Source organism: Ornithodoros turicata, unplaced genomic scaffold (assembly GCF_037126465.1).
Source record: "Ornithodoros turicata isolate Travis unplaced genomic scaffold, ASM3712646v1 Chromosome45, whole genome shotgun sequence".
NCBI lineage: Eukaryota > Metazoa > Arthropoda > Arachnida > Ixodida > Argasidae > Ornithodoros > Ornithodoros turicata.
In genome coordinates this window covers 595,041-617,007 of record NW_026999376.1, presented here as the reverse complement: position 1 = coordinate 617,007, position 21,967 = coordinate 595,041, and the positions used below count along the sequence as shown (strand labels likewise).

The 21,967-nt window shown below is 47.8% G+C and overlaps 1 protein-coding gene across 1 annotated transcript in view; it reads right to left on the bottom strand.

Annotated features, from left to right (window-relative positions):
* Positions 1 to 1,107: 1,107 nt before the first annotated feature.
* LOC135374165 (uncharacterized) overlaps positions 1,108 to 21,967 on the bottom strand; it is a 28,069-nt gene continuing 7,209 nt past the window's right edge. The window contains exons 2-7 of the mRNA XM_064607178.1: positions 21,604 to 21,671; positions 10,083 to 10,175; positions 6,770 to 6,857; positions 5,064 to 5,110; positions 3,232 to 3,318; positions 1,108 to 1,353 (exon numbers count right to left, since the gene is read on the bottom strand). Coding sequence (XP_064463248.1) covers positions 1,108 to 1,353; positions 3,232 to 3,318; positions 5,064 to 5,110; positions 6,770 to 6,857; positions 10,083 to 10,175; positions 21,604 to 21,671 — 629 coding nt within the window. The remainder of the gene's footprint in view (positions 1,354 to 3,231; positions 3,319 to 5,063; positions 5,111 to 6,769; positions 6,858 to 10,082; positions 10,176 to 21,603; positions 21,672 to 21,967) is intronic.

The following is a 21,967-nucleotide window of genomic DNA, read 5'->3' as shown; positions in this document are numbered from 1 at the left end:
GACAAAGATAAGAGACTACCATCTTGTCAATGAACACCTAGCAATCAACGGTGAAAACCTTAGAATACCTCGCTTGGTTGAGCTGGGCGCAAATGGCTCTTGATGATCCACATTGAGTTTGCGTGCCCGCACGCATTTTTGCTCGTACATACGCGCAATATATGCATTGCACAGTCACTGTCAAATGATTTTGGACAAATGCATGGTACGATCATCTGAATGACTGTGGTCCTACAGCCCAAGTTTGACAGCACAGGATGTAATTCGCTGCGCCGGACTCAATACCAGAACGTGTTGGTGGCCGAGCTGGGTGGAGTCACTGAGAAATTTCAGGGGGGGTGTTGCAAAAATGCAGGGAGGGTGTACACCCCCCTGAGGGGGGTGTAGGGAAATCTCTGCTGCAGATGTGTGTTTGTGAGGCTTTAAAGAGCCCATTCACACACATGTTCAAAAAGAAGTAGCGCCGCCTAAGTGCTCGTGGCGCGACCCGGAGGAACCTGTCGCAAATAACTGAGCTGCAAACGCGAAACCATGTTTCCTTCCTCTTGCTACCTCACTACCAAACAAGATCAGAGGGTGCGTGTGGCGGACTGGAAGTTCTCCCTGCACAACCCTGTTGAGAACTCGATAAATATTTTATGCTGGCCCGTTACTGACTCGTGATGAACCAGTAGATATGGCTACTGGTCCAGCAGACCTGGTTACTGTACGAGCAGGCGAGCCTAGTGGGCCAGCAGACCTCGTTACTGCTCCAGCAAAACATGCTTCTTGTCCTGAAGGTGAGGCTAGTGGAGTAGCAGACTTGGTTACTGGTTCAGCAAAGACAGCTTGTGTCCAGCAGGAAAATGCTGCTGATCCATGTGGCACAATAGATGGGGGGGGGGGGCAAACAGAAACATTTAACAGCGGGCAGGTCACATGGCAGTAATGGTACACTACAGCCATAAGAATTCGCGTACATCTTTTTACAACCATAATTACAATGTGAGAAAGAGTTGAAAAAATTGACACTAATAGACTCTCTGTTACATGGTCACTTTTAACCATGGTTAGGCTAACTGACCTTAGCTGTCCTTTGCTGTGGTTACATGGCGGGAGGAACTGCGGTTACTCCGTAATTACTTCGTTTCTACCAGGTGAACCATCATTTCCGTACTGGAATTTGTAGCTATGTTCCACCAAACCCAGTAGGATAGTACTGTACCGCCCTTTGTAGTTGAAGTTGTCTGCAGCATGATCCTTCGGGGGACTCAGTTGTATGTGACAGCCGTTAAGGGTGCCCACGTCGTGTGGAAACCCAGTTACTGCAGAGAACTGGCGTAAATGCTCTGCTAATTTGGAACTTGATGTACCCTGTCTCGAGACAACGCACAACAACTTGAAAGAATTCTCAAAAAATTAAGTTCACAGACGATCAACTCACACCAGACAGATTAGCTACCTTCCTGTCTTCGGCTGAAGTGGCGAGCCGGTAGAACGCAATCGCCACACGCTTGTCCAGTGGAATGGCGCTGCACATGATAGTGTCCTGTCATCTCATTGATCCGCACACACTCAGTATGTACTTAAACGTAGCTACGGTTGAATCTGAAGTCCTCTCTAACTTGCTCTTGGGGAGAAGGGGCATTGTAGTCTCGTACCATGACAGTGCCTGAGGATATGTTCATACGTGTCTCTCACGAAAGCAATGCCACACAGCTGCAATCATGAACTGGAGACAACATCTTTTGGAACGTTCATACGCCAGCCCCTCAAATTCCACAGAAAGAATCAACTGCTGCACATGCTGAAATGCTGCTTGTTGCTGAGCGAACATGGCCCACAAGAGCATGTCATTATCGTCATCTTGTTGGTCTGTGATGTCATACATACACCTACTCAGAGCCATCGCTTTTTACGCTGCTGTGATGTTCACAAGTCTTCTTTCACTACACTATGAGCTTTAGTGGCTCACTAGGGGGATAGAAGATCGAGGGCACACAAACAGAAACACAACAGCACAGAATGCAATGATCAACCAACAGCAGACAGGAGCAAGGATTACCGGAAGGATGGATTGTAGTGGCTTCCATGGCTTCGACCACTGTTGCTTCCTCGAGTTGGTGCGGTAAGGCTATGAACGACCATGAATTCACGCAGTGAAATTTATTTCCACTATCTGTCAAGTGACACACGCATGAATTTGTTTGTTTCAGAATTAAGTGACAACTGTAAGTACCTTTGGCTTCGCCGGCACCACATTTTATGTTGGTGGCCGCATCACGGTTGGTCATGCTACCTGGTTAATTGAATTGACAGACCCTTGTGTAACAGCAGGGAACTACGGTTGACTGTAACTGAGGTCAGATCAAATAACTATAGTTAAATATAACCACAGTGAAAAGTGTCCGTGTATAACACGGGCACAAGAAGAAAACAGCGTTTGGTATTGCAAAACGCAAACCTCAGAGTAACGCAGTCCTGACCACTTTCTTCAAGATGGTGTTGTCGATCTTCAACTAAACTGTTTTTCTCTGCTCTATTTCTGTCCATTTTTTTATTTTTTATGACCACGACTTGCGGCCGACATGCACAGCACTCTGGACACTTGTTAGATGCTTCCTAATCAGTGTGATGATTCATCATATAATCCTAATAAGCTCTAATTGTTAATTAATGGCATTCAGAGTTTTTTGGTTATTGCTCGCAAGTCGTGGTCAGTGTTTACTACTCAGGGCTATGACATATTGATTGGTGGTGATGTACTTTGCATGTTGATGTATGTCCGAGTACAAGAAGGAGAGCGCTTTGTATGCTTCAGCGTGAGAAAGAGATGGTTCCTCCGGTTTCGAGGTGTCTTGGCCATGTGTCTCTTCCAAAATAGTGCATCCGTCGGATCACTTTCTAACTTGAGGTGACTCTAGGTATCTGACAAAAATGGGCCATGCACGGAATGTTTTCCTGTTTAGGAGCACGCAACCAACTTCTCGCCCATTTACTATCCGCGAAAATGGTGCCTGTCGTTCGCGGCTGCTTTGTCCGACTGTTTTTTTAAATTCGATGCGAATGCATTGACAATACACCACAAAGCGAAAATATTTTGAATGGGGACTCCTGGTGGACAGCTTCACAGATGAGGCAGGTTATCGAACCATTTTAATTCTCACTTCCATGCCACTCTAATTCAGTCTGACAATTGCTATTCTGACAACGAGAGTGCCATAGCTCCACTGGAAATATAAATTCTCTTACCAGACACCGGTAACCATCAGGACGCTTGGTCTGTTGGTAAGGGGACTGGCCGCAATAACCCGTGCAGCCGAAAGCCCCTCTACTGTTCTGCATGCAAGAGAATTAAAGTGGAGCGTGTTATGTCACGGAGGTCACTGAAGAATCTGATTTATGCGGCAATACACATCTGAGTTTTTAAACAGATGACGTAGAACGTACAAATGAATTACTTAACGAAATTCAAATAGCTCAGCAAAAGGATGTTGATGTCAGAATTCGAACCTAGACCCTCGTGGTTTTCTGTCAGGAATGCTGCCGTTAGAGGAGGGACTAAAAGAATTCTACATCAGCACATTTTCAGTTATTTGAATTTCATTTCCTGGGCGTTCGGGTCTTATGTGTTTACTGCGTGTCTCAGCTAACTCTAGTTGCCTAGGGTATATATTATCTTAACAACATGATCTCAGTTGCTGCAGACAATTGGTTCTGTAGCCATGTTCTACTCCAATCAATTTGTTGACACCACCACCCCTACCTGCTCTCTCGATGCTAGGAGGACTAAGAACAACAGGAAGAGGGATTGACGAACTAGGTCGCTATAATGAAGTCGAGGAGACATCCCGATACAGGCAAACCAGTACCACTTTTATGGTCTCACTCCCTCTGACCTATTTACCCGCTTGTCTGAAGGAGTTTTATCATGCAGGCATTGTATCGTGGCATGCATTTTTCCTCAATCTGGCCTGCCGAAGTGTGTAATGTTTTGGGGAATGACCTATTCCTGTAGATAGTACTGATAATTCATTGCAGCTGCACCTGCCATGATGTTCCTGAAGTCCTCGATCCAACTAGCAACTTCGGGGATGAGAGGCACGACGCGTCGCCCTCTTACAGTTTTTTTTAAAATAATTTTTCGTTCTCCTCAGAGATGACATCGATCCCTTCGTGGCATAGTCCCTGCCGCGTCCTACCTGAATGTATCGTTGCGGATGCGATAACATTAGACAGTTTTAATGCATGTACATTACGCAATTCCATATGTAGGAGCTAGCGTTGCTTGTTCCGCGGACACGCAAAACATAAAGAGTGCATCACGCATTGCGCAGAGCCATCACGCTATCACCATTGTTATCGCTTCTCTTTACGCAGGAGAAACCGTTCGTTCGGCTCGTCGGTACGCACATAGAGGAAATTGAGCGCTAAACATCGACACGCAAGAGGCGAAGGGCGCAGAGACTATAGGATCATGATGTAGGAAAACCGAGAGGCACGAACAAAAACTGGGAGAACACAGACGCGCACAGGGGACTCGGGTATTTGATTCAAGCATTCCAGGACTAAGGACTCAAGCATTCGATTAGTGTTCGTCTCTTGTGCAGATCTATGTCTTACGCCGCTTCATGCATGTCCGTGTTTGACATGCCTTTATATCCTCTCACTTACCTTATATTTCTCGCGACACCTTTCTCCCATACTTGGGAGCCCTTTGCCATGCTGACATTTATGGTGCTCTTATAAATTGCATTGTACTGTGAAACAGCATGTTTAGTTGACCGTGATAACGTCGCCGGTAACCTAACATGCTCTACCGGAACCAATGACAGAAAGCGTGGCTCAGAATTTTACTGAGGATGCGGTGGACGTGGTAGACTACAGGCCCACCTGTAGCGGTGTACAAACGCTCGCTACTAGGTCACTCTGTAAGAATAGCTCAAGTAGCCGCCCTCATATTCTATCTAACGACTTCAGAACGGTTTTTATGCGTAAAAAAAGTCATTTCGTCGCAACGTTGCTCGCAGGCAGATGCGAAATTATCACACACACCTTGAGAATTATGGGAACGCAATACTCACATAGAGGTAGTCGTGTCCAAATCCGCATAGCATATTCTTGTTCAGCTCTGCAAAAAAAGTGTGACTCTCGTAACATGTTCCATTGGATATCTCGCGTCTGCACGAGGAATTTCAGAGTACATCAAGTTTGGCTCGTGCTGCTAGTTTACCTCTTGCTACAAAACCTCGAAATGTCAGGCACGTACGTTAAAGGGGCACTAAAGGGCTACTCAGTTGCCGTCCTGTGTTTGTGTGCATTATGAGATGCTTATACAGGGTGTCCCAGCTAAATGCGAACAGATGTCTTTAGAATATATATATATATATATATATATATATATATATATCGCTTTTTTAGATGAAGTCAGCTGCAACATAAGTGTTAACTTCAAGTTTTAGCAACGCTTGATCTCGGTTCAAAGTTAGCCGGCTTTGGTGAAACTGGGCCTAGAAGAACCTTTCTAGCTTCTGCATAGTTAATTTATTTATAAGTGAAACCTAAAACCTACCTAAAGCCACGTATCATCCCATGAACAACAGCATGGCAGGAGAATGCAATGAGTTCTAGACAGGTCCTGGACTGACGTCATTGAAACGTCATTAAACACGTGATGAGATAAAATGGTGTCGCTCATGATCGGCGGCTGCACTATTTGTTCAGAACTGAAGCGCCGCCGTTTCTGAAAGGCGTTTTCTAATATTTTTCGATCTATACCAGTAAGTTTTATGCAGTGTTAGTGCAGTTAAAGAGGTCGTCTTGCGCACGTGGCGGCGCACTGCTGGCCATTCACAACGATGTGATCAACACGGTGGTGGTAACGCTCGCTCAGCCAATGTGATCCACTGATAATTTGCATCAACACACTGCTACAATAGAAATGTCGGCCACCGCGTAATTGGAACATAAACGAGGTCACACGGCACCTATATCACTTTTCTGTTGACTTGGGTTCATGAAAATATGGCGATTCCGCCACAAGCGACCGCTTGAGAATGGTCACCAAATTTCTACCTTCTTCCAACCTCGTGAAAAAACTTATCATTTCAAATACAGTGATGTTTTTGAGTGGTGTTATCTCATATGTCATATCTCACTTTGACGCAGATCCTTGTATGCGGTCACGACGGCAACTTGTAAAAGACTATTAGATACGTCTTCATCCACGATGAATGATGATCACAGGTGTATCGCGCCAAAAGTCACAAAATATCAATTACAGTGAAACCTCCCATTACTCCATACTACGGACGGCTGGATTTTTCCCAGCAAGCCTCAATAGTGTTCCTCTAATACCTCCCGTGCACAGACACCTCCCTTCGCTGGACGAGAACCCTGCTCCCTGAGTGTCCTCCCTGTAGAGAAGTGCAGTGCCCAGCAGTGGAGAGAGCTACGGGTGCGGCGAAGAGGATTAACCGGGGAGGCAAATGCGACTGACAGCTCCCCCAGCAAACGCTTACCCTTTACTCGGGGCAGATTCGACTTGAGCGAGTGTGAAAGTGACATAGAAAGACGATGGAGTGCATCCAGAGGGGGGATGGGGGGGGGGGGGCGGCGAGAACCGTGGAAGAGCCAGGGCCGGGCAGAGGAGTCGGAGATCGTGATATTTTCATGTGAAACGCTACGGCTCGAACACGGCTGAGCCCGTTTTTTGTCACAGCAAGGATCCCCTTTCTCTTGCTGTCTCGACGGTGCTGCACATGAGTTGACAAACAAGATATACACTTACGCTTTCCAGCCGTGACTCTCTCGTACTCATTGTCGTCGCTGTAACATTTCCCTTGGAAGCACTTGCCCTCCTTCGCATGGTCCATCCTCTGCAGAAATAGCAATATGAACCCTTCGTTTCGACAGAACGAGACCCATTCAGGTGATAGGTTACATAAACAGACATCCTGTGGGAAGGCTTAATTCTGCCTAGCTTGTGATAAATCTGACGGCATCAAGTCATATTGCATGACGGTTGACCTCAAAATAGTCATCAAAGCAGGTCCGTGAAGCAACACACCTTATCATCCTTGAACTACAAGCCGTCGCATAATGAGTAACTGTAGCGAAACGGTCTCTCCCTAGAGTGCCTAGTCAACCCCTTCGTTTTTTTTTCAATAAACATACCATTAAGGGGGAGTGCTGGTGTTAATGTTGTAATGTGCTGCCACCAGTGAGAGTGTGGATATCTTTTCCTGTGTTACGCGTATCTCTGTCATAACGGCTCCAGCACGACGAGCGCACGCATTAAATGTTTGAAGCTTGATAGCCTCGTTCATCTCGCGTTGTTCCAGCGCCATTCCATACTAGGACCGGGTCGCACTGCGTACACATTTCTAACAGTTTGTTCCCTCTGCGCCGCCTTTTGTGTCAGTAAAGTTGGAAATGATGCTCATCCTGCATTCTAAAGCATTCACCCTGTGAAATACGAAGTTGAAAATCGTCCAAATAGCGAAAACATTCTATGTTAACCACAGGCGCGAACGGCGGCTGCTACGGCCCGCGTGCGAGGCGAACTGGCCATGACAACATACACAGAGGACGTTGCGCATTCGCGAACGAGGTTTTGCGAGCAAATTGCGAAATTTGCAAGCAAACTTGCAAACTTCGCCATGAAATATGTTTTAATTTGACCTGGAGATAACATTGTATATACTTGTTCACACAAAATCCTACCAGAAGTGTCATGCAGCCATTGACTGTTAGCATGGTTTTCGGAGCACGTTTTCCTCTCCGAATTACTCCTTCGTCAGAAAATGTCTGTGTGGTCTCTCTGGTGGCCTTTTATGAGCTGCTGCATACAGAACGATTCCTAGATCCCCTCCCTGCCAGCTCCCATGGCATAGTAGTTAGGATGATCGCTTTCCACGCCGAGGCTGGGAGGTGACACGGGTTCGAACCCTGTCACCGGCTGTGCTGTCTGAGGTTTCCCTGGGTTTTCCGAAGACTTTCGAGACGAATGTTGGCACAGTTCCCCCTGAAGTCGGCCCAGAACGCATACTAACCCCCTGTCCCCACTCCTTCCTGCTGTCCTCTCTCCATCTGTCCACGTCTGTACGCCGCTCATAGCAACAGTTGCTTCGCGGTGCTAACACGGAATCAAAGAAAAAAGATCCCCTGTCTGTCGCATAACCTCTCCCTGCATCGCTGACAATTTGCGTTCTGCCATATTTGTACTGATTTCGACGGTAGATATTCGGCGCCGCTGTTGTCCAAACAGAAACCATGAACCCACGTGATCCCTCAGGGTATGTCCTCCCGGTTGTCCACAGTTGCCTGGGAGAACTGGATGGCGATGACGTAAGCCCACTTCGAAGGGTTGTATCTGGCGGCCACGCCTCGCTATTTTTCCGTAGTATGGTGGTTTTCCGTGGTGGTTCCATATGGTTGAAATTTTGTGGTGTGTATGATAGTGAGGGATCATGAGAACTGTTTCCAATAGAGAACTCGGAATTCGAGCAAATCATTTCATGGTCCCTTTAACTTTCATTTATCAAGATAATATTGTGTTTCGTGTTCACGCTACGAATGGAACATCCGTTAGTGGCTTTCAAACTAACTAGCTTTCAATTCGTGGCCTGTGACGGATCGGTTGCCTTACATTATGAGGCCCTACACATGTGTGATTGTGAGGTCCTACAATGAAGTGATAGAGAAGCAACCAGATGAAATTGCAGTGTTGATCAACACGGCAATTTCATCTGGTTGCTTCTATATCACTCCGTTGTTAGTTGATCTGAAAACATTGACCATTATTTCTAGTGGTCCTTTCAATCTTGATGCGTAGATATTTTTGTAACAAGTGTAGAGGTGGAGCACAACTTCTTGTATTCTGTAATTTCTTTGATATCTCAGAATACGACTGTAGAGGAGGTGGTGTTCCTCTACATGAGTTCCGACCGGCGATGATGGTATGCCGCGGAGAGGTGATGACGGTGGCCTATCTCCATGGCCGCGCCGGTGGAACTGAAGCTGGTGCTCCAGGCGTGTGGCCATCTTCGTTGTTGTCCATGGCCCGCTACACGACCATGCCTGTAGCCGCGGTTACCCAGAAGAAACGGGTCGAGTTGACTCATCACACCTTCTCACATCAATCTTGCAAAGAAAATTGGTTCACATGGCCTGATGGGAGAGGATTTGCTGTGATAAACCACCTCAATCCGTTTTTGTCGCGTTCATCTAACCACGCCTTGTGATATATCGAAAAGCATTGATGCTGATATCGTTTTCTGGATCTTTTTGAAAGCAGTCCTGTCGCAATTCCTCCAGCGAGTTATGGTAACCTGTACAAATTTCGAACATTTCTCCAATGAAAGTTGATGATGGTTCCTTTTAGAGCAAATTTTGTGCCGTTTTCCGCTGCACTTCTCCACAATGCTTTGATTTTATTCGTCAGATATTAACATAGTGTTGATAACTCTTCATGTTGGTTCAATTAGGGTAATGCCTGTTCTTTGCATGCATTACATTGAGTAATAATACAGTCCGCCCGAGCAACGTGGTCATTCTAAATCACCGAATCTGATACCGCTCATTTTGATTGCATTCCTCCTAAAATGTGTAGTGTGTATATTGCTTGAATGATTTATTACTATTGACCCTTACACCTATCTCTGCTTACCAATAATTACCAATAACTGATATGAACAAAATATTCTAAGCTGTATAACTGTGTATATATATATTGAATTTGATTGATGAAGAGTTCATTAGAAACTTTATAGGAATTAATTAATAATGAATAGGAAAAATAAAATATATTCGCTCGTACAAATGCGTATGTCTGTTATTGCGATGAACCTGCTTAAAATGAATTCCGTACTTTGTATGTTGGTGCGGCGTAGAAGCGCAGGTCCACACGGGAGCGCCGTCATCTGATCCTGCGGGATTGGTGTTCTATATTGCGGCAGGGGTGGGGGGGGGGGGGGGGTATAGATCCTCCCGACCAATGGACACCCTGATCACACTACACTACCTTATAGCGCTAATGACAAACTGATAGAAGGCACAGTCTTTGAGTCTGCTCCCTTTATCTATTAGATCACAATACTTACCAAGCAAGAAGCTCCCTTTTCTTCTACACCATAGCAGGAGCACTCGTTGCTTGGAGTGCACTTGTAGCTGCACGAAACCAGATCGCCGTGATACTGGAAATGTTCACAGAGATACACAAGTTTCAAAGACTGGTCTTCATGAACACGCACGTAGAAGAACACTCACTATGAAGTCAATAAATGAAACCAACAAGACACTGCCTAAATAATAGGAACTGTGATGTTCACAAAGGTAACGCAAAAGGAATGGCTAGCATTCTTTTTGTCATCATTAGAGGGTGACCTCTTCTTACTGTACGATTATTATTATGCGTGTATTATTATTGGGCGATTGGTGCCATGCCGTTCTTTTCTCGATATACACTGATTGGAATTTTTCGTAGAATTTGCATCAAACGCGAGATATTGTTATTCTCATGTGTGACTTACCTCCATTATCAATAAAGAATATACGTTCGTAAAGTAACCGTGGTGTTGTGCCCTAACAAAGGAACGCACGGGTGTTCTTTTTGTTAAGTGTTGTGAACGCAATCGATGTACTGGAACATATTTTGAGCATGCACAGTAAATCGTGTGTCACTTGTTTTTCACAGTGCAGCCATGTGTGTAACAGGAAATCCTGTCAACCCACTTGACACTGCGTGCAACATCCCGATGATAAAGTTCCGTGGTTCGAACCAGTCTGGACGAGGAAGCACTCAACCGCATTAGTGCGCATACAATGCGAGAAAAAGTGATATCGAAACTGTAGCTGCACTCTCAGAAGCAAGAGCGTGGAAATGTGGTATCTTCTATGGTTACCACTTTGGTCAACATAGCATGCGATAAAGGGTGTAAAAGGGTGGTAAAAGCAATTATCATATATCCAAATTGCTACCAAAAGGCGTACGCCCCCCTCGCTCACTGAATCAAAAGTGGTAACCCTGTCATTCGTGGGAGAGAGTGAGGCAGCAGGTAGAACTTTGCACAACATATGCGACAAACATTACCTCCTGAAAGGTATAACTGCTCCTCCCTTTTTTCTGAGTGTGTGTGTTACAGAGGGAGCGGAACCAATGTGTTTTGGGTACGGATTCGGCTTCACGCATCTCGATTCAGTTGAGGTTCGGGTCTAGAGTAGGAAAAAATAAATTTCGAATCTGGCACTGGTTCATTCAAGCTGGCTTTTTGAAAATATAACGATATAGCAATAGATAAGTAGTTTAGGCCGGATTAAGTTGTTGTGGGAGGCGAACTCCCGTCGGAAGCGCACAGCAGCTGGCCTGCCAACCATGGGGAGAGATACCAGAAGGAAAGCACACGTGGAGCAGCTCTACGTGTGCATACGCCGTGGAGTAGCTCTCCGAGTGCCCGCTATGTCCCCCACGCGAGCCATGTCACCGTCTTTATAGTTCCATTGTCATGTATTGATCTATAGACTTGTTGGAATTAGAGGAGAGAGAAAGCAGTAGTCCGTTGGTGTCGGCTAACAGATTCCAACTGGCCCGAGGATGTTTATTTACTCGAGCCACGGAGCAGGTGCTGGATGTCAAGGACTGGCGATGCGGCTGCTACAGGGCTCCCCCCCCCCCCTAGCGACCTGCCGGGGGCAGGGACCGAAAACTGACAAGCTTGCGTGCCCAGGATACGTGGCGTGGTCGAGGAATCGGGTGACTTGGGTGGAGAGGTGAAGCTGTGCGGTTGTCCACGGAAGAGGGTGCCGTCGATTTGTGGCTGCTGGGAAGGGGCGAGCTGAGGGACACGACAAGGAACGCCGGAGGCGATGGACGGAGACTGTGTCCTGCCGGCCGTTAATAAAGAGGATGAAGTGGTGCATGGTTCTGCTGGTCACCGGGAAGGGGCCGGAGTACGCAGGCTGCAGCGGCTTCCTGACGGCATCGCATCGCGCAAACACGTGAGAACATGTATCCAGGTCCGGGTGTCGGTAGGTCGGACCGGGCTGGGCTGGTGAGCGGGATGGCACCGTGCGCAACGAAGACATAGCACGGCGAAGACGGGGTACGTAGTCCTGTTGGGCGTCGGGTTGTGGGTCTTCTGTGACGGACAAAAATTCACCGGAGGAAGTCGAAGCGTTGTGCCATAAACCAGCTCGGCGACGGTACAGTGAAGGTCGGATCGGAGGGCTGTGCGTATTCAAAGAAGGGCAACGGGGAGTACTTCGGGCCAGGGTGTATCAGGAGAGGCACGCATAGCGATCTTGAGCTGGCGGTGTAGTCTCTCGACAAGCCCGTTCGAAGCAGGGTGATAAGCTGTTGTACGAATACGTTTGGCGCCCAATGCGTTCGTGAAAGCGGCGAAGAGGGCAGACTCGAACTGCCGACCTCTGTCAGTCGTGATGATGGATGGTGCGCCGAAGCGGGAGATCCAGGTGTTGATAAGAGCCGATGCAACTGTCGGAGCAGTGGAGTTAACAATGGGCACCGCTTCGGGCCAGCGGGTGAAACGGTCAACGGCCGTCAAGATGTAGTTGAAACCCTGGGAATGCGGAAGTGGACCGACCAAGTCGATGTGAACATGGTCAAAACGGGCGTCAGGCGGCAGAAAAGGTGCTGGCGACAGACGGGTGTGGCGCCGGGTCTTGGTTGTCTGGCATGGCAAGCATGTGCGCACCCAGTGCTTGATATTAGCGTGCATATTCGGCCAGGGGAGGTGAACATCTTGAAGCTTGAGGCTGCTGGACGCGGGCTTCGTGCGCAGTACGGCCAGCTCCTCATCAGATAACTGAGCAGTGACAAGGAGGTCCAGAGAGAGAACGGCTGAGCACTGCGCTGTAGTGGGTGTGAGCAGGGTGGATATTCTACTGAGAGCATCGGTCACAGGGTTGTTGACGCCGCTCACGTGCTGTATGTCAGTGGTGAATTCTGAGATAAAAGCCAGGTGCCGGATTTCTGGAGGTGTATATCCGGTACCAGAAGATGAGTAAGTGGCTTGTGATCCGTATATATGGTGAATGATCGTCCTTCCAAGAAGTGCCGAAAGTGCTTCACTGCCAGGAATATGTCCAGGAGCTCGCGTCCAAACGTGCTATAGCGCGTCCCTGCAGGATTTGAGAAGGCGGCGATGGGCTGCCAAGCAGAAGAAACTCGCTGCTGCAGGACGGCGCCGGCAGCACTGCTCGAAGCGTCCACCATGATGCAAGTAGGGGCATTGTGCCGTGGATGGACAAGAAGAGTGGCGTCGGCGATGTCTTGCCGGATTTTGTCGAAGGCGGCGATAGAGTTGTCAGACCACGGTAGTGGTGGCGGCGGCGCGTTTTCGGAAAGAGAGTAGAGCTTCCAACGGGGCCAGTGTGACAGCACAAGATCGTATGAAGCGCCGATAGAAGTTGGCGAAACCGAGGAAACGTCTCAACTGCTTGACGGACGTGGGACGAGGGAAATCCTTGATGGCGGCGACTTTAGAAGGCAGCGGAAGGATGCCGTGCTGGTTAACGCGGTGACCCAGGCGGTGAAGCTCCGGGACGCCGAACTCACTTTTCGCGGCGTTGATTACAATGCCGTAATCTCGTAGGCGAGCGAAGAGGGTTCGTAAGTGCTCGGCATGCTCTTCTGGGGTGGCGCTGGCAACCAGAATATCGTCCATGTAGGCATAGACGAAAGGGAGGCCAAAGGTGACAGAGTTAATAAACCGTTGAAATGTCTGGGCTGCATTACGCTAGCCGAACTGCATAAGCAGGAACTGGTAGAGGCCAAAGGGTGTAATGATGGCAGTCTTCGGAATATTGGCTTCCGCCATGGGTATTTGGTGGGAGGCGCGCACCAGGTCAATTTTAGAGAAAACGGTGGCGCCTTCGATGTTAGCGGTGAAGTCTAAGATGCTAGGGACGGGGTATCTGTCGGGCACCGTTGCGCGGTTTAAGGCACGGTAATCACCGCAAGGGCGCCAGTCTCCCGTCTTCTTGGGCACCATATGGAGTGGGCATGCCCAGCTGCTGCTTGATGGTCGGATAATGCCAAGCTCGAGCATGTGTTCGAATTCAGCATTAGCGATGGATAACTTTTCGGGAGGCGACGCCGGCTCACAGTAAGAAAGACTGTGACAGGGTGGAATGCGAGGCCGGATGCCGTGAACATGAAGATGGGTGGTGGCGTCGATAAGGCGCTTCCGGGCGACGTCAACGAGGAGACGGAAGTGCGTCAGAAAGTCAGCACCAATTATGGCCTGGGAGACATCGGCTACGTGAAAAATCCATCGGAAGTCTCGTCGTAGGCCCAGGTTCAAAGTGAGGGACTGTTGGCCAAATACCGGTATGGTGGTGGAATTGGCGGCGCGTAAGGTGAAACACGGTTGTCAGCTGCGATCGGTTTTGCTAGAGGGCATAATACTGACATCGGCACCGGTATCTATGAGAAAGCGTCTGCCTGACACACGGTCTACAACGCAGAAAAGGCGACTCTCGATTTGACCCGGTGCACTTCTCGCCATTAGTGACTGGGCGGGGCGTTTCCCGACCACGAGCAGGGTTGGAAGCACTGCCGGGCCTCGGCGCCGAACCGCTGGTGGTACCAACACATGCCGTTGGACCGAGGGCTTGGGCTGCGCCGGCCGCGAGGGGAAAGCGATCGTCGACGGAAGCGCCGGTGGCTTGGCGAATGACTCCGCGCTGCCAGTGTCGCGACAAAATGGGTTAGGTTGTTCACCTGTTGCGTCAAGCTTGCAATGGCGGTCATGCGCCTTGCGTTGGTGTGTGGGTAGATACTTGCGAAACGGCTGAAGGTGTGGGCTCTGGAAAAGGAGGGTGTGGTGTCTCCACATGTATTACGGAGGGTGATGGAATAGCAACCTCCATTACAGCTTCGGCGAGGGTGGCGAGTTCGTCCGTTGAAATATTTGTCGTAGTGGCTAGGACCATCTGCACATTTCTCGGAAGTCTTTGCAGAAAGAGTTCTCTCAGGAAACTGTCGCTTGTGGAAGCGGCTCCGTCACCGAGCAATTGCTTCATGCGCCTTAACAGCTGCGTGGGACGTCTGTCCACGAGCTCCTCCGCAGACAGGAGCTGCTGAAGATGTACGCGATCGGAACAGATCGTTCGCTTGAGAAGTGCGGACTTCAGCTTGTCGTACGGGCAGTCCGCAGGTGGTGAAGCGATGACATCATAGACCTCGTCGGCGGCGGATGGAGAGAGTGCTGCGATGACGTAATAGAATTTCGTGGTCTGGGCTGTGATGCCGGACAGATGAAATTGGGCCTCGGCCTGAATAAACCAGGTGGCTGGATTCCGGTCGCAAAACGGTGGGAGTTTAATGCTAACGGCGGTCAAGGAAGTGGGCTGTTGTACCATGCTGGGGGGTACCGGGTGTCGTGGTGACATGACCGTCCCCTGTGGACATGGTGAATGGCGTGGAACGTCAAATGTCCGGGTCACCAATTGTTGGAATTAGAGGAGAGAGAAAGCAGTAGTCCGTTGGTGTCGGCTACCATGGCTTGAGGTACGGAGGTAGGAGATCTGTGCTATTTTTACAGGCTCTTGAGTTCATAACAGATAACGAGCCCAAATTGAGGCCTCACGAATTCGAAGAGTTTTTTCGCACTAATGGGGTAAAACACGCCCTCTCGTGGCCATATCATCCCACTTCCAATGGTTCTTCGAAACACGCAGTTCAAACACCGCAAAGGGCTCTAATCAATGCCACGTTAGCGGACAGCGAAAATGCTTGTAGACGTTCACTACAGCATCAGGCAGACTTTTTTTTTTCACGTTGTAACACTCCGTACGCATTCACGAACAAGAGTCTGAGTGAGTTGGGTTAGAGTTAGATTAGGTTAGGCTTGAGTTTGGTTAAACATTGGGACGCAAAATGCGGACCATATTAGACTACTTGAAACCAGACATGGCTGCTGCAATGAAAGAAAAATCAAAGGCCATCAAAGCAAGTGCCGACAAAAAACGGTAAAATGCCAGTGAATATTTCCGCAATACTAACGTCGTTACAAGTTTGAAAAAGCAACGCGATACCGCTAACGCTACGAATCAAAAGTACACGTAAATATTACGCCACTACTTTGGTGCTACCATAACCTTCTATAAGCAACACATTATCGAATAGACACCCTGCTGCAGAATGTGTCTAAACACGGTGCAGTATTTATGCAGCATGAAGCATGTCGTTACGTACAGCCAACATATACTGTTTGACATCGAGCTTACGATGGTGCTGACGAATCCCAACTTCAGACTTCTCCGTCAGCTTATGCCGCCGACGGATTGAGCAGCTGTCCTTGTGGTCAACTGGTGCAACTGCCATCATAAGCTAACTGTCCACGAGTAATTAATAACGACCCAAGGAGAAAAACAACGTCGGCAAAATGCGGGGATGACGTGTGCTGCCGACCTAAAAGTCATTCGGCCGTCCTTGCAAGACAAGGTTACGCCAAGCTTGGGGATTGACGTTGGCCTTTACTCAGTCCGACTTAATCCTGCCAACCTTGGGTCAATGTAGGAGACCAAGCTATAAGACATGGGCCCATCACGGGGCCAGCATAGAACCAAGTCTGGGCTGTACAGCCGGCCGTTCGTTGGCTAGATGGCGGCCCACCGATTAGCAGCAACGATGGGCCAACTACGCCCAAGTAACGAACAAAGGTTGGGCCAAGCTTGGCAATAGCTAGGCTGGCTTTCTGTCCTCGGTTGGTGCATTATCGGCCAACAAGCTTGCTTCTTGATAGGGATCTGTGCCATGGCCAATGACTTGCCAAGCTCTGGTCAGCCTGCATTGTGCCAAGTTAGCCCAAAGCAGTCCTGTGGCGTCGCTCATATTCATACTGAGTTGTCTCGTGGCATAGGGTAATGTTTTATCATTCTTTGTTTGTTGCTCGTATTTCCCACAACGGACAGTGAGCTCGGCCTTTTAATACACAAACATTTTCCACAATATACAATGCGCACGGCGTTTCACAGTGCAAAAAAATAGAGAAAGGGAGAATCATAGAAGCTCGCCCAAAAGCCCTAGAGTCAAACAGCTCACAATGAAAGCAATAGGCCATTTGAAAAAGTTCCAGGCAGCAGCGCGCGCCCTGGGAGGGCATACCGGGAAATGCTGTGCAAAACGACAGCGACGGTGCATACACCAGTACGACGACGACGATGATCGGAGACGATAGCAAATCGCTGTCGTTTTTCACAGCATTTCCCGGCACGTCCTGCCAGGGCGCGCGCTGCTCCCTGGAACTTTTTCAAATGTTTCGCGAGCTTCCACAAGTTTGAGAGTCCATACAAACAACACCGAAATGAGGAATTGCTGGTCGTACTAGCTCGCCATGAACATAACGTCTCTGTTTCTTAGTGCTTTTGGCTTGAGACAATCACTTGGCCAATCGGAAGTCGAACTTATGCAGTAGTAAACCATTTCAGGTTTCCCTCTCCCCAAGGAAACATACCGAAATTGGACCAAGCTTGCCAAGAGCTTGGCTTGCCAATCTCGCCGTGCTTGGCCACCGAGCTCTTTCTTGGTATAAATCTGCACGCTGGCCGATGGCTTGCAAAACCTCGCTCTGCCTATCATAATGCAAGATTGCGCCAACGTTGGCTTACCGAAAGAGTCATCCGACTTTTTGCCAACCGTCAAAGCGTATTGTCTTCCTTTTTTTTTTTTTTCGAGTACCAGCTGCATTGTTTTCGGGTTTGTTTGCAGTGTAGGACCGACATTGGCCCTCCTATATTATGCAAAACTCCCAATAGCCGCACCGCAAATCGCCACATAATATGTCATTCGCCAACAACTGTGAGTGACATCATACCAACATTGGTCCAAGGTGGAGTGGCCGACTAAGTCGCGTGCCGACCAAGAACCGACCACTGACCGATGGTTGGCAGTCGACACATTCCATTTGGGAGATACTATAAATAGGTTATCTCGCGGGCTTCCACAAATTCGAGAGTTCTGTTCGCCTTTATTATGCCAAACTCTCAATAGCACGCACGCAAATCGCCGCACAACGTTCTCGGTTCAGCGTCGCTCGCCAACAGCTGTGAGCGACATCATACGGACGTTGGTCCAAGGTACTGTGGCAGACTAAGTCGCATGCCGACCAAAAGCCGACCACTGGCCGGCAGTTGGCAGTCGGCAGTTTCCACTTGGGGTTGCTTACCCCTGCTTCCATTCTTCGAGCCACACGACAGCTTCTCTTACAACACGTTTGATTATGCTGCGTTTAATTATGCTTAATTAAAGCGCGATGAATTAAACTACGATTAAACCACGTTCAATACGCTTCTCCTGGGAGTATGAGTTCCTCAGGAAGAGTCTACCCATCTGAGATTACAACCATAAATCAACATTTCCACAAAAAATATGATGTAACTTTTCTCTAAACATGTCAAACGGTGTAAAAAATCAATTGAATTAACGTTAATAGCTTGTGTGCCGGCACCACGCGCGCATAGACCATTAGCACTATCATATTCGCATATATACACTCACTACCGAATGATGTTATTATTTCTTCATTTTGTTTGGCTGATGTACTTAGAGTCACACGCGGATCTGGGGGGGGGGGGGGGGGGTCCAGGTTTCCGGACGCCCCCTCAATTCCAGACTTGAACATAGGGTTCAATGAACCAATCCCAGCATGTACCTCGCACTTGTCCATAGCGGATCCCCCCTCGGGAAAATCGTAGATCCGCCCCTGCTTAGAGTGTAACGTATTTAATGTGAGAAGCTAACTAGATCGCGTTCGGCAATCTGTGTAAGCTAAAATAATTATATCTTGCCAAAAATGCTTCACCTGTGGCAGAAGCATCTTAAAGCAAAGTTGGCGGTACGTTTGGAGTGCGATTACTGTCGCGATATGTCGATGCGTCTCCGATATATTACCGGGTTCATGTTCCAGACGACATGATGAATAATAAAGTTGTAAAACACAATTTGAAATGTGATATCAACACGCTCACACTGGTCTCGCAACTAGTAGTATGACGGAAACTAGCATCGTGGTCCGCATTATGCATGTGGTATGTCAATGATAAGAGATATATAACAGAAAAATCTGCAACCGAAGCGGGTCATTCGTTGCAGTAATTAATTGGTTTCGGTTTACATATTTTTGTCGCGGCTGGTCGCCGTGAAGCGCAAAAGGACGCTCTTTCACTCTCATGTCCACCTATGAATCACGTCTTTACACCAATGAATTACATCTTTTTGCGCTTCACCGCGACCAGCCGCGACAAAAATGTGTAAACCGAAACCAATTAATTACTGCAACAAATGACCCGCTTCGGTTGCAGATTTTTCTCTAAAAGGTATCTACTGAAGGTTCCACAAGGGGTAGTACCCATTTTAATGCCGACGGTGCCCTGCTTTAGAAGTTAGCTTTTTTCACGAAACTCATTAGAATTTTTATTTAAATAATGAGCGCCTCCCGCTCATTCACGCGGTGCGCATCTTGTAGGCGGCATTGGACAGATACTTGTAAAAAAGAAAGTTATTCGATTGGTGCACCGGTTCGCGAATTATTTAGCCCGGTGATTTAACTGAGACACCCGGTATATACCTGTTCGTGTTTCGCAAATGCGAGCTAAGAAATGTGAGAAAATGCACAGAATAAATACGAACTATATTCCTAAATATTCGACTGCGCTTATATTATGAGAGTTACTGAAAATCAGGGAGGCCGTCACAACTGTCTGCCTGATTAACAGGTAGCTATAAGGAATAGCAAGAAAAAGATTCTGCTTCGCCGTTCTCGCATTTTTGCTCCATGTTCCACGTCTCCCAAGTTATGAAAAGTAGCGGTAGCGGTAGCGGAGAAAGAGTCCGCCGCTAATCACATTAGTAACGGGAATTACTTTTTCCCGTAATAATTTACATTGTAGCGATATCGCTACTCCGCTACTGAAAAAGGTAGCAAATACGGTAGCGGCGCTACAAGTAGCGCCGTATGTACAACACTGGTGGTGCGGTTGTTAACTGGCAGCCCGGGAAGATGGTAGGGGTGACGTCCCCTGTCACTTTTCTTGTAAATGTTAATGGTCAGACGCGTTTTGTACGTCTTGATCACCTCAGAGCAAACGTAAGTGACACGGTAACAAAACAAAGTCTCCGTCAGATCATTGGCCAATCTTCACTCCAAAGAATGATGGCGTAGTACTACGGGCGAATATACCTCCCGCACTCACAGGACACGCATCACCACAGTCGAGGCGTGATACACGAAACCGTAAAAGGCCGGAATGTTATAGTTGTTCTGAAGCCACCTGAGTTGAGTGGTTTATTATTGTTTTGGAGGTTGGTGATAGTGTATCACTGGTGGGCTATGGTGATAGTGCATCATTGTATGGTTTTTTAAAGCATGCTAAACATGTAGAAGGGTTTACTTGCCTATGACTAACGTATCATTTTTGAAAGGGGGGACGTGTTGTAGCGTACACTCTTAAAAATGAACTTCACCGCATAGCACGCTCCTAGCCAACCATCATTGCGAATGATATCGTTATCTGCCTTGATTGGCTGAAGACGGGAGGCGTACGCCTTTTCTGTGACAATTATGAACAGCATAAGTGTCACAAAAAAGGCGTACGCCTCCCGTTTTCAACAAATCAAAGGAGATAACAATATCATTCGAGATTATGGTTGGCTAGGAGCGTGCTATGCGGTGAAGTTCATTTTTAAGAGTGTAGAACAAGTTTCGGACATGTGGGATCAACTTTGACTGATATCTGCGCCTTCGTTTACGCGACTGCGGCATCTTCGCCATTGGATGATTTTCAGTGTACATACGGGGAAAAGCAGGCGTTGCCAGAGTGGGTGTGTCTTTTTGCGTATTCCACACACACACTTAAAAATGAACTTCACCGCATAACATGCTCCTAGCCAACAATCAACTCAAATGATATCGCTATGTGCCCTGACTTGTTCAAAACGGTAGACGTACGCCTTTTTTGTGACACTTATGCGGTTCATAATTGTCACAACAATGGCGTACGCCTCCCGTTTTCAGCAAATCACGACAGATAACGATATCATTCGAGATGATGGTTGGCTAGGAGCGTGCTATGCGGTGAAGTTCATTTCTAAGAGTGCACTTGGCTTTAGCTTGCCGCCTGTGTCGGACGGAATAGAGTCAATTCCGTGGCAAACTGGAGGTGCTTCATCGGATAGATAGAACACAGTGGGAAAACAATTTGGGAAGAGAAGTTATGAAGAAAGGGTCACACAACAAACTTCAATGAGTGAACAACACTAAAATTAAGGGATCATATATCCTGCTCGTTTTTAAATCGGTCTTTACTACATGCGTCCTGCTGCTACCAGAGGTCGCGCCTGCAGAAAAGTTCTTCACTGGGATCTAGGCTACTACAATTTGAAACCGATCATGTCGTATTTATTGGTGGGAAGGAACAATGCTTCCAGAGTGCCTACGGCATATTAGTACATTATATTTAAATAGGGCCAAGAACCACAAAAGAACATGTGGAGAGTCACTTTCAGTGATTCAAGTGCCAAACGTGACTAATGGCAGGCAGGAAATAGCAACGCAAACCAAATATATTCATCAATTTCGGAAAGTCTTAGTTTTTAATTACCTTGATTCGGTTCTTCAGAGGGCACTGTTCCTCGTAGCACGCCATCTTGCAGCCCTCGATCGGAACCGCTGAAAAGGACAGGTCACTTTCTTCCAGCAACAGTGTGATTGCACCACGGATGTTTCTTTGTTTTAAAAAAAAGTTCGTCAGCATTTATTTATTTTTGGGGTCCCAATGTTGCACCGTCGCGTCACTCTCCTTGCAGACGAAGAGGGTCCCCCTCACGCTCGCTATGCGCGCTGTCCCCCTCGTCTCTTCCTTCTTCGCGGTGGTGGTTCAGTAGGGAGATTTAGCAGATTGGAAGGTGTTTACGATAACGGCTACGTGGTTGTTTGAAAGTGGCTGACATCACGTCGCTGATCTT